This window comes from Balaenoptera physalus, assembly GCF_965194825.1.
Source record: "Balaenoptera physalus genome assembly, chromosome: 2".
Lineage (NCBI taxonomy): Eukaryota > Metazoa > Chordata > Mammalia > Artiodactyla > Balaenopteridae > Balaenoptera > Balaenoptera physalus.
Window position 1 is genome coordinate 140645559 of NC_138883.1, and position 19422 is coordinate 140664980.

The following is a 19422-nucleotide window of genomic DNA, read 5'->3' on the forward strand; positions in this document are numbered from 1 at the left end:
TCTGTAGCGGGGAGGGGAAGGGTCCTAGCACCGGGGCCATGATCTGATTCTCAGAACGTGCACTTCGGGGCACTGGAGGGGCAGCTAGAGAGATGTTTCCATTCGAAAGGTACTCACCGCCCTTCACTCCCTTCCCCTCTAGTGGAGGCTGGGGCAGCGGGTCTGACGACCTCAGGGGCTGTTGTCTGGACAGAGTCAGGTTACATTTCCTGAATACACAGGCCGGGTCCACAGGTACAACCAGCCGTGTCTGTGCCCCCTGCCTTACTGGGAGCACCTCTCCAGGTGGGGCTGGGCCTCCTGCCTCCAGGCTGCTCCCTCACCCCCCACCCCCGCCCCGAGCCCGCTCTGCCCAGGGGACTCTGTCCCGGTGGTGTCCCCTCACCCAGGCTATTCTTCAAGTTTTGAAACAAAGAGGGAGGGTCTCTTAGAGAGTGGGAGGTTAGCAGGTGGTAGGTCACCCCAGAAGGTTCCAGAACCCCAGCTACGTGGTCTATCGCCATGCCACCCTCCCTCCCCAGAAGGGACAACATTCTACTGCGGTACTCACATGTGTCTGGCTTGTGGCAGTTGTGTCCCTGACGGAAGTACTGGGGGTTCTCAATGACCGGGATGCGAGTCATGCCGATGACCACTGTGTCCGGCCCGGCATCCAGAGACGAGGGCGTGGTGATGCCATGGTTGATGTGATGCAGCGGGCTGGCTGAGTCCTCCTCACCACTGATGACAGCCACGGGACCTGCACACGCCAGGAGAGACACGGGACCCCGGTGAAGTCACATCCAGCCAGTGCCCAGCCCTCTGCCCACAGACCTTTCCACTATTTTTCCCACTACATTTTCCATAGGAGCAAAATCCATTGGCAGAGTATTCCCCGAATGCTCTGGATTCTGAATTGAGAATAACCCCTTAATTCTCTTTCACGAGAGCGAGAAAAATCTACCTCATCACACCATGGAAACAGCTGCAAAATAAGAGTGAATCTAAATGATTATGACACGAAGTATTCCCACTTTCCCCAAATCCAAATTAGTTCCAAATAATTAAAAGTTCAAATAAGTTTCTTTGCTTATATAACAACCACAGGATTTTAAAAATGACCTAGCGGTAGTATGCAGCCTGTCCCTTGTCTCTTCAAGAGCTTTCTAAACTACTGATGCTGGGTCCCACCCTCAAAGATTCTGATTCAGTTGGTCTGGGGATGCAACTTGGGCATCAGGATTTAAAAGCTCCCTTGTGAGTCCCAAGTCCAGCTAAGATCTGGAACCTCTCTTTAGGGCCTTGGAGGCTGAGAACCTTTCCAGAGTAGCCATCAGATGCCCACAGGAGTATGAAGTAACTTTCCCTGGATTCTGCTATCAACCCTCCTCGGCCCACAGACAGATAAGCCCAATGTGGGCTTGGATCTAACTCCGGCCAGCTTTCACAAGCGACAGCACTCAGGCTGCAATACTATTAGCCTACAGACAGCTGGGCCAGCTGACTCACTCTTGAAAGTTCCATGTTTGCCCCGATGGCTTCAGAGAACACCATCTGCATCTTCACCAACCCTAACGCCACCATATTCTAACCCAAAGAAGAAAACCAGTAAATAAGGTGATTTGCGAACACAAGTTGAAAAAGATGATTAATGCTGCTGTCTTGGTAGAGAAATGATTCTGTTTGGTGGTGTGATTCTCCCATAAGTACAAATAAAACTCCTGTAAAGTGAATTAGCTGTGACTGCTTGTGGCTTTCTACAAGTGGCATTTTAAATGGCTGCTTTGCAAGACACATGGTCCCAAGACAAAGCACCTGCTGTGATTTGGTTTTGCAGCTTTTGAACAATATTTCCACGGCAGAAATCCACTTACATCTTACTGAAGTTTATGGGGAGAATATTTCCCATCAAATAGCAAGGCGAAGCGCCAATGAGGCAGAACTAAATGGAGGATGGGTAAATGCAAACTGAGGACGCTGAATTCCACTCCGTCAGCACAGACAGGCTTATTTCAATCCACAACAAATGTCTGACTGTGCTTGGAGACCATGTGAAAAAGTAGCAGTAGGGGTTGCCCAATTACTCGCAGGCAACACGTGCCTTGCAAAAAGAGACCAGTTCTCGAAAATACCTTGTAAACTTTTTTGAAACACTTCACAGTGATTTCCAGTTAAACATGGAATGCTGAACACTGGTCTTTAGCCTCCTCACCCCAAATGCTATTAACATACAAAGGAATTAAAGAAATATTGGCGCACAAAGAGGAAGAGGGGAGACAAGAGGAAATGAGATATTTCAACCACGTTTTGGAAGATGAGAAGCCAAAGGAGGAAAAGCTCGCTTACAGAGAGGAGGAAGATAGGGAAGAAAGGACCACCAGGTCTGCGGCAGGGAATCATGACAGGAAGTCAGTTCTGCTGGGGAGACCCAGTACTTGAAGGGTCAGGGGACCGAGGAAGGCTGCAGTGAGGCTCGGGGCTGGAACAAGTCACCCCGGCCATCACCTCAGCCCCATCCGTCAGAGTCTGGTGGTTTCATCACAGAGAAATTGAACCTGAAACGTTCAGGGGAGGGCTGGGGTGAAGCACGAGGCAGAGCTCCTTCTTCTTGCTCCTAAAACAACAGAAATGGGACTTCCCTGGTGGTCCAGTGGTTAAGAATCCTCCTTCCAACACAGGGGACGTGGGTTCGATCCCTAGTCAGGGAACTAAGATCCCACATGCCGTGGGGCAACTAAGCCCGCGCACTCTAGAGCCCATGCGCCACAACTACTGAGCCCATGTGCTCTGGTGCCTGCTTGCTGCAACTAGAGACGCCCACATGCCACAAGGAAGAGCCTGCACAATGCAACGAAAGATCCCGCATGCCTCAATGAAGATCCCGCGTGCCGCAACTAAGACCTGATGTAGCCAAATAAATAAATAAATATTTTAAAAATAATAAATAAAACAACAGAAACCAGGAACAACACTGCTTACCCAGCCATCTCACCCTCGGTCTTGCCTCAAATACCGCCACCGCAGAGGAGATTAGAGAATGCTTCTCTGGAGAAACTAAATGCCTTAGAATGGACTTCTGGAGAGTGACATGTGAGGGTCTCACAAGGAAGTCGAGCTTACATGGCAGTCATGCCTTAGTGAAGCAGAACAGTTGACAAGCCCCACCGTGCACACAAAGCAGGATCTTATTCGCTTTCTAGTGTTCAATTCCTAAATACGAAGAAACAGTCCAGGATCACCAGACACTTCAGCAAAGCTTCAGCATGAAAGAGGGGCACAAGACACACAATCAGGGACCTGCAGGAAGCAGAGGCAATTCAGGGAGCAGAAGACTTTTTAAAAAATATCTTCAGAAAGATAAATGAAGACACTGCATCCAGAAAACAAGATGATACTTAAAATATGACCAATTAGAAGGTAAGAAAGAATCCTTGAGAATTGTGATCATCAAAATTTGAAAGTCATAGAAAAATGGAAGATAAGTCAAGAAAATGTCCCAGAAAGTCAAACAAAAAGGAAAAAGGTGGTAAATAGGAAAGAAAAGATATGAAAATTAAAGACTCGATCTAGAGATCCAACATCTGATTAAAAGGAGACAGAGAAAGAGACAGACAGAGAGGGAGAGGGACAGAAAGAGAAAAATGAAAGGCCAAAATAAAAAAACATGGAAAAATTTGCCCAAAATATTATCTATGAAGTTCCCAGAACAATTAACACATACACGAGAGCATGCACGCATGTGCATGCATGCACGCGGGTACGTATACACACACACACACACACACACACACACACACACACACATCAAGACACAAAGTTATGAAATGCCAGAACCATGAGGATAAAGAGAAGATGCTAGGGCTTCCCTGGTGGCTCAGTGGTTGAGAATCTGCCTGCCAATGCAGGGGACACGGGTTCGAGCCCTGGTCTGGGAAGATCCCACATGCCTCGGAGCAACTAGGTCCGTGAGCCACAACTACTGAGCCTGCGCGTCTGGAGCCTGTGCTCCGCACCAAGAGAGGCCGCGATAATTAGAGGCCCGTGCACCGCGATGAAGAGTGGCCCCCACTTGCCGCAACTGGAGAAAGCCCTCGCACAGAAACGAAGACCCAACGCAGCCATAAGATAAATAAATAAATAAATAAATAAAATTAAAAAAAAAAAAAAGAGAAGATGCTAAAAGCTTCCAGGAGGATGGGACAGGTTGTATTTCAAAAGGAACAGCAATCAGAAAGACAGCCTAATTCTCCATAAAACCATAATACTGTTACCGTAACTGAGCAAATTCCTTCAGAATTCTGATGGACAAAGTTTCAACCTAGAATTCTACACCTAAAAATGTATCCACTCATAGTAAGGGCGAAAGAGACATATCTGCAGACATGAAAAAATTTACCTCACCCTTTCTTAGGAAGTGACGTGAAGCGGAAGGTTCAGCAAAACAAAGGGGCAAAAAAGGAAAGGGGAGTCGGGGATCCAGTTCTCAAAAGACCGAACAACAGAAGGCCCCCCGCACACCGGCCCCTCCTGTTCTCAGCATTGCGGGACACGGGTTGTTACAGAAACATGGAGGAAGGACACCAAATCAGGAGGCGTTTGGAGAAGACAGAACATTGGACATTCGAATCTGCTTTCATCGAGTCAACGGACAAAGCGAGTGATCAACAAAATGGTCCAAAAGCCTGTGCTTTAAAACAGTGTCAGCTTTCTCGACATTATTTATTCTGGAATCTGAAAAGGGCTGGGGAAAGAGCCATGGGTAGAAGTGTCCTTCCATAGTCTCCCAAGCCATGGAGAGGATGGATGGGGCTGCCCACAAAGACCTGACAGAAATAAAAGAATAAAGCAGACTAAGGAGCCCTGGAGGACCCCCTACTTAAAATGCAGGTGGAGAAAGGGGAGCTGAAAAAGGAGGATGAGAAGAAATGGCCAGAGAAGGCTGCTGTCTTAGAAGTCAAAGTAGGAGAACTTCTAGAAGCTGAAGAGCATCATATACAGAGGCCAAGTAAGATGAAGAATGAAATCAGGTCACTGCATTTGACAATAAGAAGGTGGCTTTAATGAGAGCAGTCTCCATAGAACAGTAGAGGAAAATATCATATTATAGTGGGTTGAAGAGCTAGAGAAATCACCATCACCATCATCATCATTTTTATTATTGAGTGCTTCCTATGTATCATGCTCTGGAAAGGTAACTTCTTCACCTTTATACCTTTATATGCAACCAGCATCCACTCCAAGAATCGATTTCCCTTCCCAAGTCAGGCTGATTCTCCTGTCCCTTGCCTCAGGGGGAAACCCACAGACCTGTGGTCCCTCTGGGAAAGGAAGCATTTCTTCTTACCTGAATATCCACAGAAAAGAATTTATTAAGATACAAAGAAGGGACAAGTAATTCAGGGGACATCTCAGCTGTCTGGGGAGCTCTCTTCTATTTTCTGAGCCCTAAGGTAGGTCAGGACGAGTCAAGCTTGCTGTCTTCTGAGCTCTCAACACACACACACAGACTGTCTAGTATCTGTGATGGGCCTCTCTGCTGTCACTAATCCATTCCTAATTACACATTTATTTTGGTATGCAGCACTAATAAACAAAAAGAAAGAAACAGGTTTATAGCCATTCTGGTAAGTTCAAGCTTTTGAGAGAGACCTGAGGGAAGACAGGTCTGCTCAGACACTCCCATCACATGATTCTCGTCCCAAATAGGTGCCTTTTTTTTCCCTTCAGACCTATGGTGGGTTTTGTTCCTCCAATCACACCATAATAGAACCATTAGATAATTAGAGACAGCTTGATGGCCCCGACAGGTGTCCTGCCCAGCAGGATGGTCCAAACTGTCTTTCCAGAGTCTCTCTCTTTCCCTCCCTGCTCCTTCTATAGGAAAAAATAAGGGAGCAGAGCCAGGGATGGCTTGGATTTTCATAAGTGGTTGATTCCAGTGTAGGGCTCGGTTTCCCCCAGAAAGCAAAGGTCTCTGATGGGAACACAGGTGGAATTTCACTGCAGTAGAGTGAGCTCTGACCCAGGTGGGCAGGGCCCCCATCTCAGGGAAGCTGGGGGCTGCAAGCCACCACAAGGACTGCAGGGACATGGCATCCTCAGAAGCCTCTGGAGACTCAGGGTCCACAGTACAAAAGGGGAGGGGAGGAGGGAAGCGGTGCACTGCACACAATGAAAGAGGAAACAGAAGCAGCCTCCCTGGTAATGCATGACCACAGAAACACTCACTGCCTCTTTCAGATCCGAGGAAGAACCTCCTTAGAATCATCTCTCCAGTGTTTCCTACCCTTGTCACCTAAATCCCCTTCTGTTCCACGAACACCCTAACTTACAAAGCATTAACAATTCTCAGAAATTTGGCCCCAAGAACACCTAGTCATTGAGTCTACACTCTGGCATTTGCCCCATCAATGTGTGGAAGTGGAAGTCTCCAATTTCCAAAGGAATGACTTGGAGTCCCAAGGATGTGGTTACAATGAAAGGGAAAGGGAGGAAAAATAAACCAACTTTTATTAAACACCTACTATATGCCAGAAATATTGCTGGGCATTTTGTTCTCATTTGATCCTCCAAAAAATACTTTTATCCCCATGCAATCAACTGGAAAACTCAAATAAGTTTGGTTTTTCAAAAATCACTCAGCCAGGAAGTGATGGAGCCTGTATCTGAACCTATGTTCATCTCCAAAGTTCTTCCTCTTCCCACCAAACTACCCAACTTCTCAATAGGATGGCTGACACCTAGTATTTTTTATAAACAGCCAGAACTCGATGTGAACACATGAGCCCATTAAAGAAGCCAAAACATCACATCTGAATCAAGTCACCTAGGAACAGATCACCAAATATTTTCAAGGCTGAACCAACCCATATAAGATAACTTTGGGCAGTCAAGGCCAATATTTATGGCTAGATTGTAAAATCCTGGAGCCAGAATCCATCCATTTCTATATTCCTTCATTTATCCTTGTACTTCTTTCCAAAGCGGGGGGTGGAGAGGTGGCAATCTCACCTAGCAATTCAGAAAACCCTCTTAGAAATTGTGGTCATCATGACTGCTGTTCACCAAGTATTTCCAGGCACCTGGTAGGAAGGCAGTTTTCTGCACTCCTTGAGGTGAGGCGGTGCCCCATCACTTTCTTTGGCTAATGAAAATGAGCAGAAGTGATCTGTATCACTTCCCAATGGAAGCTTGAAGATCTAGTGTGTTGATAACATATCACCTCACACCTGTTAGAATGGTCAGCATCAAAAAGGGAAGAAATAACACATGCTAGTGAGGACATGGAGAAAAGGGAACCCTTGTGCAGTGTTGGTGGGATTGTAAATGGTGCAACCACTGCAGGAAAAAAATATGGAGGTTCCTCAAAAAATTAAAAAATAGAACTACCATATATTCCAGCAATTCCATTTCACAGAATACAGGAGTCCCCCCATTATCCACGGTTTTGCCTTCCGTGGTTTCAGTCACTGGTGGTCAACCAGTGGTCCGAATAGTAAATGGAAAATTTCAGAAATGAATAATTCATAACTTTTAGGTTGTGCACCGATCTGAGTAGTGTGATGAAATCTCACACTGTCCCTCTCCATCCCACCCTGGACATAAATCACCTCTTGTCCAGCACATCCCACCCATTAGTCACTTAGTAGCCGCTGGGTTAAAAGATCGACTGTCATGGTATCACAGTGCTTGAGTCCAAGTAACCTTTATTTTACTTAATAATGGGCCCTAATGCAAGAGTAGAGATGCTGGCAATTCAGATATGTCAAAGAGAAGCTGTAAAGTGCTTCCTTTAATTGAAAAGGTGAAAGTTCTCGACTTAGTAAAGAAAGAAAAAAATCATACACTGAGGTTGCTAAGATCTACAGTAAGAACCAATCTTCTATCGGTAAAATAGTGAAGAAGGAAAAAGAAATTCATGCTAGTTTTGCTGTTGCACCTCAAACTGCAAAAGTTACTACCACAGTGCATGGTAAATACTCAGTTAAGATGGAAAAGGCATTAAATTTGTATAATAAGAGGCTTTGAGAGAGAGAGAAACCACACTCATATAACTTTTATTACAGTATATTATTATAATTGTTCTATTTTATTATCAATGTTGTTAATCTCTAACTGTACCAAATTTATAAGTTAAACTTTATCATAGGAATGTATGTATAGGAAAAAACATAGTATACATAAGGTTTGGTACTATCTTCAGTTTCAGGCATCCACTGGGGATCTTGGAATGTATCCCCCATGGATAAGGGGGGGGACTACTGCATATCCATAGGAAATGAAAATACTACATCAAAGAGATATCTGCACCCTTATGTTCACAGTACCATTATTTACAATAGACCAGACATGGAAACAGCCTAAGTGTCCATTGACAAATGAATGGATAAAGCTGTGGTATCTATATACCAAATGGAATTGGTATACATCAACCAATTTGATATGTATATCAAATGGAATATTATTCAGCCACTAAAAGGAGGAAATCCTGCCATTTGCAACAACATTAAAATACCTTGAGGGCGTTATGCTAAGTGAAATAAATCAGAGAAAGACAAACACTGTAAGATCTCACTTATATGTGAAATCATAAAAAACAAACAAATAAACAAAAACAAGTCCTGGGCATATAATGTACATCATGAAGACTATAGTTAATAATACTGTACCGTGTACGTGAAAGCTGCTAAGAGAGTACATCTTAAAAGTTCTCATTACAAGAAAAAAAATGTGTAACTATGTGTGGTGATGGATGTTATCATTTCACAATACACACGAATATTGAATCACTATGTTGTACACCTGAAACTAATATAATAATGTAATGTCATATGTCAATTACATCTCAATTTTTTAAAAATCCAGTGTGTGATCTGCCACATTTTCTTTTTCCTGCCTTGGCAATTGTGGAAGCATGAGGCAGAGCGCCAGGCAGCCCTGAATGAGGCTGACATAGAGCTGGAGTCTCCAGCCAACACCTGGTACACATAAGTGAGAAATACAGCTTTGTTGTTTTAAGTCACTGAGATTGGCAGGGGTGCTGTTTGTTATCAGCATAACCCAGTTCATGCTGACTAATACAGGAATGAAGTCGTCTCATGTTTAACAATTTTACTTTAATCCTTTCCTTCAGACAATGAGCATGCTTCACACCATCCTCAACAAATCTCTACAAAAGTGTCTTATGAAAAGGATGGGCTTATTGTCCTCAATGATGTGATTCATCTTAAACGCCTATTCCCAACTATCTGTCCCCAAATTAAGCTCTAATCTAATCTAATACAGTTCCACTAAGAGCCAGATCATGGCCTCCTTTGTTGAAAAAAACTCCGCCCTACCTCACTCTGACTTGGGAAGTATAAGAAAACAACAAACCTGGATGGGTCTCATGGTTTTTTAATGTGTCAGAATGAAGCAAACAAGCCAACCTTTGGATTAAGAAAATGATTTTTTGAAAACTTCAACCTTTTCCTACTGATAAAAATCAAACATTGACGTGTCCCTGGTGGGTGAGAGCTTTGCATCAACAAATCTGAGAGCCGGAACTCATAAAACAAAATAAGTGAAAGCACAACAAACACCATTAAAAATCCAGCCATGCTCAGAGAGGGATTCCATTTACAGTCTCATAAAAAGGGCTTAGTCCTCAGAGGCAAACAAAAGAAAATCTGCTTCTTAATTTTTATTGGCAGAGGTGGGACAGAGGCCAAATGAACATAGGCTGTGCCCAAGAGCATACCTGGGGACAAGTCACCAACTGTCTGTTCCTGGACCAGCTCCTATGGTCCCTCCCCTCTCTGCCTCTTCCAGCTTCCTAACAGTCTTTGCCACTGTGATCTCTGGGGCTCGCCAGGTCCTGCAGGTTGCCCAACAAGGCATGCCCTCCTCACTTCTGCGCTCCTCTCTCTGAATCTTTTCCCAAAAGATAAGCTTTATTCTCTGGCTCCAATTCCCTCCCAGCCTCTTACAGGGACCAAAGGCTTTGTTCATGCCTTGAAGCATTCATAGCTTGGAGGTATTGCTTGGAGAATGAAAATGACGCTACCGAATAGGCAGCCAGAGAACACACATTTAAGGAAAGGGAAGGCAGGACTAGCTCTCTGAATACTTGATTTCCCTTATCTCGGTTAATCATCACAACAACCCTGGTGTTAGATCCTGTTATCCCAGTAACACAGTGGAGGAAATTGAAGCTCAAGGTCTCATCATTTGCCCAAGGTCACACAGTTAATAAATGGTAGACAGACTCATCACGTCTATCTGACTTCAAAGTCTGGGCTCATTTCACGGCATCATGCTGCCTGATCCTCCAGCATTGTTTTTCTGCTATTGGGACAAGTTATGATGGCTCAGCCACAGCTCCTTTCCATGCTCAATCTTTACTTCCTTGAGACTCATTTGTAAGAGAACTGGCTTCACTGAGTGAGGCAGCTCATGACATTTCCAGGGAACTTTAGACCCACAACCCATGCACCAGGTTGTAGCTGGCAGAGGCAACCAGGAGTTCATAGACAGAGTGGCAGGCAGCAAGGGGCCTGAGAAGGTAGAAGTACGCAGCCTGGAGGGAAGGCAATTGTCATCAGCTTTCTCCAAACACTCTTTATACAGATAGTATTTCAGAACATCCCAGGCACAAACAGGAAGTGAGCAGTCGCCTTCCGATTGCATGTATAAGCCAAATGGAGTACAGTATGCTGGTGTTTTTGTCCAAAGATTATAGCTCAAATCTCAACTTTTCTAAATTCAGCATTAGCCACTGTACTAGTCAGTGTTACCCCAAAATAGAGACATTTATTTCCTCTAAAGAATTATCCATAGATTCCCCCCATCGTCTTGGGGACTGTGTGTGAATGGAAGCATGCTGTACTAGGTGTTGCCATGTTGGATCACCGATGTCTGCAGGTCCTTCACCCACTCACTCATGTCACTTTTTCCACTCCCCTAACTATATTGCATAATCTGACTTCAACACCAAGACCAAGAGAATGAGAGTCCAAATTCCTGGGGGCTAAGCCCAGATGCCTCTGACTTGACCTGGTTCACAAGTGGGAAACAATATCTAAAACCCCATCCATTGACCTGTGGATGGTTTCACTGTGAGGTTCTTTAAATTAAAGTGAGGCATGACTAGTTAGAAGAGATAAAGACAAAACTCTTTTCAGGAGAAACTTGGGGTCTTACAGGCACTGGCTCACAGGGGGGGCTTCCCCACTAGAAAAGCTTCCCACAGTCGCCTGGTCCCGCCACACTGCTTTCTAGGCAATAGCTTATCCAAGGTATGTCAGGAGGAAACCCCTTGCCTGGTATTTCTAAGTACCTGTGGAGTGATGCCATGGCATAGTGCCACCTATAGAAAACCCTGCTTCCTTCTGCAGAGTGATGGCCTCATAGGCTCAAACAAAACACCGTAAAAATAGCTGATGTCTGCTGAGCACTTACTGACCAGCGGGCACTGTTCTGTCTCATTCAAGGCTCACAGTGGCTCAGGGAAGTGGGTCCTATAATTAGAGTCAGAGCAGTTGAGTAGTCTGCCCAAAGTCACACAGGTAGTAGGTGACAGCGTCGTGGTTGTAGCTGGCTGTTGGACTCCAGAGACCATAATCTTAATCACCCCCCTACCTACCTTATGGTACATAATTATACAGTCTCAAATCAGTGAGGTCTAGAATGAAAACACTTGAACTACAATGCCCCTAAATCAAAGATGCTGAAATGAGGCCTGAATTTAGATTGGAGAGAAACCGTGAAAGTCCAACAGCTTCTTCGAGACCAGTCTGAGATTGTAAACTCATTCCCAAGCCCTGAGTGTTCACACGCAGCTCTCCCTGGGCTTGGTACAGAGCCCATCGCCTTACATCAGACAAAAAGACATTTCTCCCTTTGCTAGAAAATGCTCAGTGGAAAGGTCTGAGGCCTCCTAGGAGTCCCAAGTAGTGAGGAAAATGAGTGTTACAGACCCTAGAGCTTTTTAGAATGGGGATCTCATGATTTGGTGCATTAAACTCCATAATCTAATAGCAGTGGAAACCCTCGGATCTGTGTGACATTTTACTGCTCCAAGGCACCTTCTTATCCATGGACTCAATTACCACAGCAACCCAATGGGATACTCAAGATAGAGACTACATTGCCCATTTTACAGATGAGGAAACTGAGGCTCAGAGCTGTTGAAATGACCTACTGCACATTCAGGGGAAAGCTGTGACTTCAACCCAGCTCTTCTGACTCCCCATCCAGTGTTCTTTGGAGCTCACATCAAACTTAATTCCTCTAGAAGTGTCAGGGGTGGCCATGAATCGCAATTCTCCATCTAGGGAGTAAGATCCAAAGTGGCGTCTCTGGGAGCTGCGAGGACTCCCCACCAGATGGATCTTTGTGGAAGACCAGAGATTTCATGAGTTTAGCTGTGAATCTCTTCTTCTAAAATTAGAAACTCATAAGACTGACTTAGAAACCACAGGGCCAACGCACGTGAAAGAGAAGCATAATAAACCCAGACAAAAGGAGACCCTGCCTCGCAAAAGGCAGTACAAGGTCAAAGTCAGCGCTGTGAGTGTCCAGCAAAACTATCCCAAAGAACACAGATTCTTGTGGTTGTCACTGGAAGAGACACAGGGCTGTCAAGACATGCCCACGTTTCTCTGTGGTCTCCAGACGGGGACCCAGGGTTCTCTGTTGGTGCCCACAGAGGTCAACAGTTCCTGACCTGCTGAAGGTTGTGCATGCCCTGAACCTTGCACCCTCTCACTGTGGGACCATATCCCCTGCCCTTGCAGAGATGCAGGAAGAGATGCAGGGAGAGAGGCAGAGATGATGGGGAGTTGCTGGTGCTTGCCGGCCCTTCTGTGGCCTCTCACCTACTGCTTACTGGACCAGGGGTTGGCACCTGCCCGCCTTGGTTGGCACATCTCCCAGGTCCAGCTATCTGCAAGGCAGGAACTCCAAAAAGATTACACACCCGGGACTCAGGGTCCTATGATAGGAGCCTTTCACCCTGCATCCTTGGCAAGGATATCTCCACGGACAAGTCACTGAGCTGTCCTTTGAAATTTTACTTTGGAACTTAGTTATGCCATTGACCAGTATGGCTTTTTCTTGAATTATGATGAACTTACACCCCAATAAACCTATCATAAGTTGAAAATATCATAAGTTGAAAATGCATTTACTACACCGAACATCATAGGTTAGCCTAGCCTACATTAAACGGGCTCAGAACACTTACATTGGCCCACAGTTGGGCAAAATTCTCTAACACAAAGTCTATTTTATAATGAAGTGCTGAATATCTCATGTAATTTATTGACTATTGTACTGAAAATGAACAACAGAATGGCTGCATGGGTTCAGAATGGTTCCAAGTGTATCGGTTGTTTGCCCTCCTGATGGCGTAGCTGCCTGGGAGCTGCAGCTCACTGCTGCTGCCCAGCATCACGAGAGAGTATCACACCGAGTGTGGCTAGCCTGGGAAAAGATCAAAATTCAAAGTACGGTTTCTACAGAATGCATATTGCTTTTGCACCACGGTAAAATCGAAAAATCGTTAAGTCGAAGGTAAAATCGAAAAATCGTTAAGTCGAACCATTGTTAAGTCAGGGATCATCTGTATTATGATTTTCATTAGAAACACTGTGTCCTTAGAAACCTGTGAGGAAGTCATATCTCTGTTTGTCCCTTACATTTGAACTGTCCTGTTGTTAGACTATCCTGGGGTCAGCACTGACCCATTTCTTAGCTCATCCTAACTCAAGCTCCTCGGCTGGTCCTGAAGTCTCTAGATCATAAACTCCTAAACGTCAAGAACTCTCTCCTGTATGTCTTTGAACTTCTTTGAGGTCCTAGTAAAATGCTTTTAGTACAGCAGGCAGTTAGAAAATACGTGTTGTCTGCGTGCTATCTCAGGCATCAGTAAGCATTGCCGCCCCGAGTGCATTTAGTTTCCTAGGGCTACTGTAACAAAATACCAAAATCTGGGTGGCTTCAGACACCAGAAGTGTATTCTTTGAGAGTTCTGGAGACCAGAAATCCCTGAACATGACCATGCTCTCTCTTGAGACTCTAGGTGGAATCCATCCTTGCCCCTTCCTCGCTCCTGTTGGTGGTTGGCAGTCCTTGGGCATTCTTTGGCTTGTCGATGGATCACTCCTCTGTCATCATGTGGCCTTCGTCTCTCTGTGTGTGTCTGTCTCCACGTTTCTTCTCCTCTTTTTATAAGGCCACCCTACTCCAGTATCACCTACTCTTAACACACATCGTAATCACATCTGCAAAGACTCTATTTCCGAAGAAGATCTCATTTGCAGGTACCGGTTAAGACTTCAATATATCTTTTTGCAGGACACAATTCAACTCACACCACCAAATCTCCCATCTGTCTCACTCTCAGCTTGGGTCTGAATGGCAGGGGCGGGCATAAGGAACGAAAGGGCATTATAAGGATGGTGATAAAACTGGAGAAACCTCAGGCTCTGGGTTGAGTTGGGAACGCACGTCACGGGCATTTAACCTTCCAGGGGCAAGTTCCCAGGGATCCTAGCACTAAGCTAGTTCCAGAATCCTAACATTTGAATTCCTGATTCATGCCACACCTTCTGAATCAGCCCTTCCCACCCACATCCTTCCCAAATACTGCCTTCTGTGCCAGACTCTGAGCCATGCACTAGGGAGGGAAAAGAAGATGCCGCCTGGCCAAGAAGAGACTCCCAGGTCTACAACAGGGGCGCACAATAGACCAGGGGACATGGCACAGGTGATGAGGACCACATTACAGATGTGCCCAGGGCAGTGGGGTGGCACATAGGAGACACTAAACCAGGGCAGGAGAGAAAGGAAGGCAGCCCAGAGGAAGATCCCCAGCCCCACAAATGCTCTAGCTTTCAGGTCCATCACCCTTCATCCCTGCAAACAGTCAGTGCCTCACCCCAGGGGACTCCCCTTCCCTCCTGCCCTACAGACACTCTCTCCCCTAGTGCGGTGACCATCACCTCCGAGGCACCTTGAACCTCAGCCACTGCCTCTTCTCCCCACATGCCTGGGCAGCAGTTGAGCAAGGGCCTCGCGGCCCCTATTAATCTCTTGGCTCACTCATCCCTTTCACAAAGCCGTAAAAATGATATAAGCATTTCATTCAAGCAGTGCTGCCGCAGGAACTGGGGAAGGTGCAGAGGATCCATCGATTTCCAGCATGTGAAGGTATAAACACAACACCAGAATCAATCAAAATAACATCATATCAACTCTGTGATCGCCTCCCTTGTATGGCACGCTTTATATACTGTAGTATCTGTGACTGTTTACACACCTGCCCTCCAGCCCCCTGCAAGGGCTCCACTGGCCAGGCCAGCACTCAGAGTGCCACATTCTCTAAGAAGCCCCTTTAGTCACACAGGGCAAGGGAATGATGTCGCATGCATGCTTCCCACCAGACCCTCATAAACATGCTGGAAATCCCATGCGTGCTCACACAGATGCACTCCTAGCAAGAATACGTATGAACTCACACATAAAGCAATACCAGTTTATTGGTCATTAAACAGGTGTTTAAGGTCTACATTTCTTTACAATTTCACCCCTTCTCCATCTCACCAAAGTATGTCTGTGGGTAATGTATATACTGTACTAAAGTATAATATACCAAGGACATCAAGCACTCAAACCGAATACCCCGAAACGGGGTGGTGAGGGAGATTCTAGCAGTAGTGAGTTAGCCATTAATTTTTCTAAAGATGGACACATGAGCCAGATTGGTACAAAGGAAAAGGAATCCAAAGATCTAACCATCTAATCTGAAAACGCACATTCCTCTTCAACTTTGTGACTTCCTGAAATCACTTTTAAGGTGTTATTCTTTTTTTTTTTTTTAATAGATAAACAACAAGGATTTACTGTATAGCACAGGGAGCTATAGTCAATATCTTGTAATAACCTATAAAAGAAAAGAATCTGAAAAAAATATATATGTTGTGTGTGTATATACCTACCTATCTATCTATATATCTATCTATATATAGATATAGATACAGATATAACTGAATCACTCTGCTGTATATCTGAAACTAACACAATATTGTAAATCGACTACACCTCAATAAAAAGAAGTCAAAAAAAAAAGACATGGTTGACTAAACCTTAAGTTCACTAGTCAGATTCTCCCACCTCTATGTGATTACCTGTCACATCCTATTGCAACAGAATTCTGAAAACAGATTTCCATATCCTAGTCCTAGCCAAAAGTACTTTATTTTATTTTTATTTTTTTAACATCTTTATTGGAGTATAATTGCTTTACAATGGTGTGTTAGTTTCTGCTTTATAACAAAGTGAGTCAACTATACATATACATATGTTCCCATATCTCCTCCCTCTTGCGTCTCCCTCTCACCCTCCCTATTCCACCTTAAGGCGTTATTCTTATACTGACTTCCAGATTAGGTAATATTATTAAACCTCCCAGTTCATAAAAACTTCTTATTTTCACGGTACCTCCTCATCAAAACTCTATTTCCTGGTGAATCCATTAACTTAAAGGAGGTTCAGGTAAGGAATTAAACCCTGTCAAAGAGACAGCATCTCCTCATTTAGCTCAGATATGCTTTGTTCTTAATTACTGAAAGGGGTGACCATACATCCTGATTTTCCCAGGACTGTCCTTGTTTATACCTGTTGTTCCAGGATATTTATCAGTAGTGCCTCCTTTGGTTTGGATGATAAATGATATAGTCTCCCTAATAAAAGTACCTTGGGCCTCCTGTGCATGGGAGTGGAGGCTGGAGAAAAGATGGTCATGGGTAGAATCAATTGCTGTTTCAGACTCCAGACACAAGGGGGCGATATCACAAGTGAAGCAGTGAACCACTCTAGCCAACTTGCTTCCCTCCTAACTTTTTAAACTCCCTTTGAAGCAGTCTTTGGAGGGACCTGGCATGTATCTTCAAACTATCCATACAGGACACTGTCCATCTTGGACAGTCAATAAATATCACTTGATGATAATGATGATGCAGCCATTGATTTTCCATTCCCTCTTCTCCCTCTGTTCCCTCCTCCTTCCCCCCTTCCTCAGGGTACAGGTCAGTCAATCTTAGGCCATCTTGATCTACTTGGAAAACTTAACTGCCATGAAGCTAAACCACTTGTCCTCTGGCTCCAGTCTCTTAGAGAAATTAGTGCCAATGGAAGTGTCAGTATCAATTTCATAATGTTATTGGATGAAGGCAAGGCTGGGCCAAGTCCCATATTCCTGACGGGCTATCGAAGTGATGTGGATTATGGGTAAGGAGACAGACAGCTCTGACAGGAAAGGCAATGACTCAAGATCAATTAGACTGACAAGCCTATCTTTAAGCCATATCACTTAATGCTGACACTGTACGTTCCCCACAGAGATTTAGAATACTGGATGCAGAGTTTTCCCGGTGTCTCCAGGGGTAACTAGAGAGGCTGGAGGCTTGTAGAGCAGCCCTTGGCCCTACACCTGTCCCAAGAGAATCTGAGCAAATGATTCTAACGAAAGAGAAGGATTTTGCTCTCGTGATGGGAAGAATGAATACCTGGCCCTCATTTTCCTTTTTATCTTTTTCCTGCCTTCTAAAGAAAATGTCAAGATAAAATGTAGCCTATGTATTTAAATTTAATTCCTTTGCAGAGTCAAGGGATGTCTTGGGATTATTAAAATGGAAATCAAGATCCTGTAAAAGTCAAATCATCCTAGCAGGAGAGGAGATTTGTCAAGGAAGACAGGAGCAACAGTTGGAGGCCACAGGGTCCCAGGTTCTAATCCGGGTTCTTAGCCCAGCATTGCTGTGAATACAACAGTTAGCAATCAGGAACTGGTCACGTCATTTCTCTGGGGCTTCAAATGCTTCGCATAAGGGCAACCATAACCTCCTGCTGCCCGGCAGCACTGAGAGGAAATGAAATGCCAAGAGTGCCAAGGGCAACAGAGGGATCAGAGATTCTTTAAGACCCAGCAATGTGTGCAGAAATTGTTTTTCTGTTGTTGTTGTTGTTTTTTCTGTGTTTGGTAGAAGACGCACAGAAGCAACCCTGGAGCTGAGGATGCAGTGGATGGTGGGACTGAAGAGAGAGAAAAGCCAGTCTTGTCTCCTGCTAAGTGAACCATGTGCAAGGAGCATGGAAGTGATGGTCAAACTACTTTTCTAGTATGCCTAGACTATTTTAAATCCTCCGGCTTAACAGTTTACTTTCCCTAGTTCTCATGAGCTTATGGTCCCAGGACAGAAGGCATAATTTTGAGCTCCTGAGATTATAGCTATTTAAGCAGGTTTGCTTTATTATTTTTTTAATTGCTTAACCATATTGTTTGTTAGCATTCTATTAAAAACCCTACAGTGTTTCATAATGGAAGTTAAAGTTCACCTTAGTGTAACGTGTCCATTTCAGAATATGTGTGTGTCAATGGGGTTAGCGGACACCAATATTAATTAGCTGATCTTGTCACTGACTTAAGTGGTGATGCAAAGCAAAATGACATATGGGAAAGACCAGTATGGAGCAAGCCTGAGCTGGATAATGTCAACCTTGGCCAGAAGGCTGTTGTCAATATTATCTGGAACTGCTGACTTCCCAAACACACTCAGAACATTGCCCTAATACGCAAATGTGTGAATCAGGGGATTCCTCCCAAGATACCTTCAAATAGAAGACGCTTTAAAGGCACAGTAGTGCAGCTAAGGGTCTTTTTAAGGTCATTAACCAGTTGGAAGAGGGGCTGGGGGCAGAGAAACTTGACATGTTAGAAGTTCCCGCTAATCAAAGATGGTTCCGAATCAATGGTTCATCATCTCTTGAATGGCTGGAGAAAACTGTCGAAATACACTAGACAGTAAACAAGTTTTGTTAGGCACACCCATGGGTTCATAGAGGGTCTGTAAGTGGAATGTTTTTGATTTCAGATGTGATACATGTGTCTTTTCAAAGTTTCACTAGGTAGATTGATTCATAGATACTACATATATGTGTGCGTATACATACACACACGTACACCATACACACGCACACACACCAATGAACTAGATGTTATCTATGGAGAATCTGCTGCACTCCAGGCACTGGCCTGTGCTTTCCTGTATTTTCTCATTTAATAAACTACTCTTGGATGAGTATCTATTATGGCCAAGAATTATCCCAAACAGTTTGTAAATGTTGCCTCATTTCACCCTCATAACCTTGCAATGATCATCTCCATTTTATAGACAAAGAAACGGAGGCTCAGAACTATTTTATCACCCTGTCCACAGTCCCTCAGTTGATAAACGATGAAGCTGAATTCAAATCTAAGACCATCTCATGCCAAGGCCGGTACTCATCCTGTAACATAGTCTGCCACACACTATCATTTTAAGAAAACCTAAAAAAACAATATGAAGAATGAGAGAGCATATTTAACATTTCCCTTGGATCTGTTGCAGAATCTCCATCAAA

General features: G+C 44.4%; 1 protein-coding gene across 5 annotated transcripts in view; it reads right to left on the reverse strand.

Moving 5' to 3' along the window:
* Window positions 1-19422, reverse strand: part of NTRK3 (neurotrophic receptor tyrosine kinase 3) — a 391080-nt gene that overhangs the window by 162368 nt on the left and 209290 nt on the right. For all 5 annotated transcript variants that reach the window (XM_082450914.1, XM_082450913.1, XM_082450917.1 and 2 more), the window contains exon 12: window positions 551-739. In XM_082450914.1, the coding sequence (XP_082307040.1) occupies window positions 551-739 (189 nt within the window). The remainder of the gene's footprint in view (window positions 1-550; window positions 740-19422) is intronic.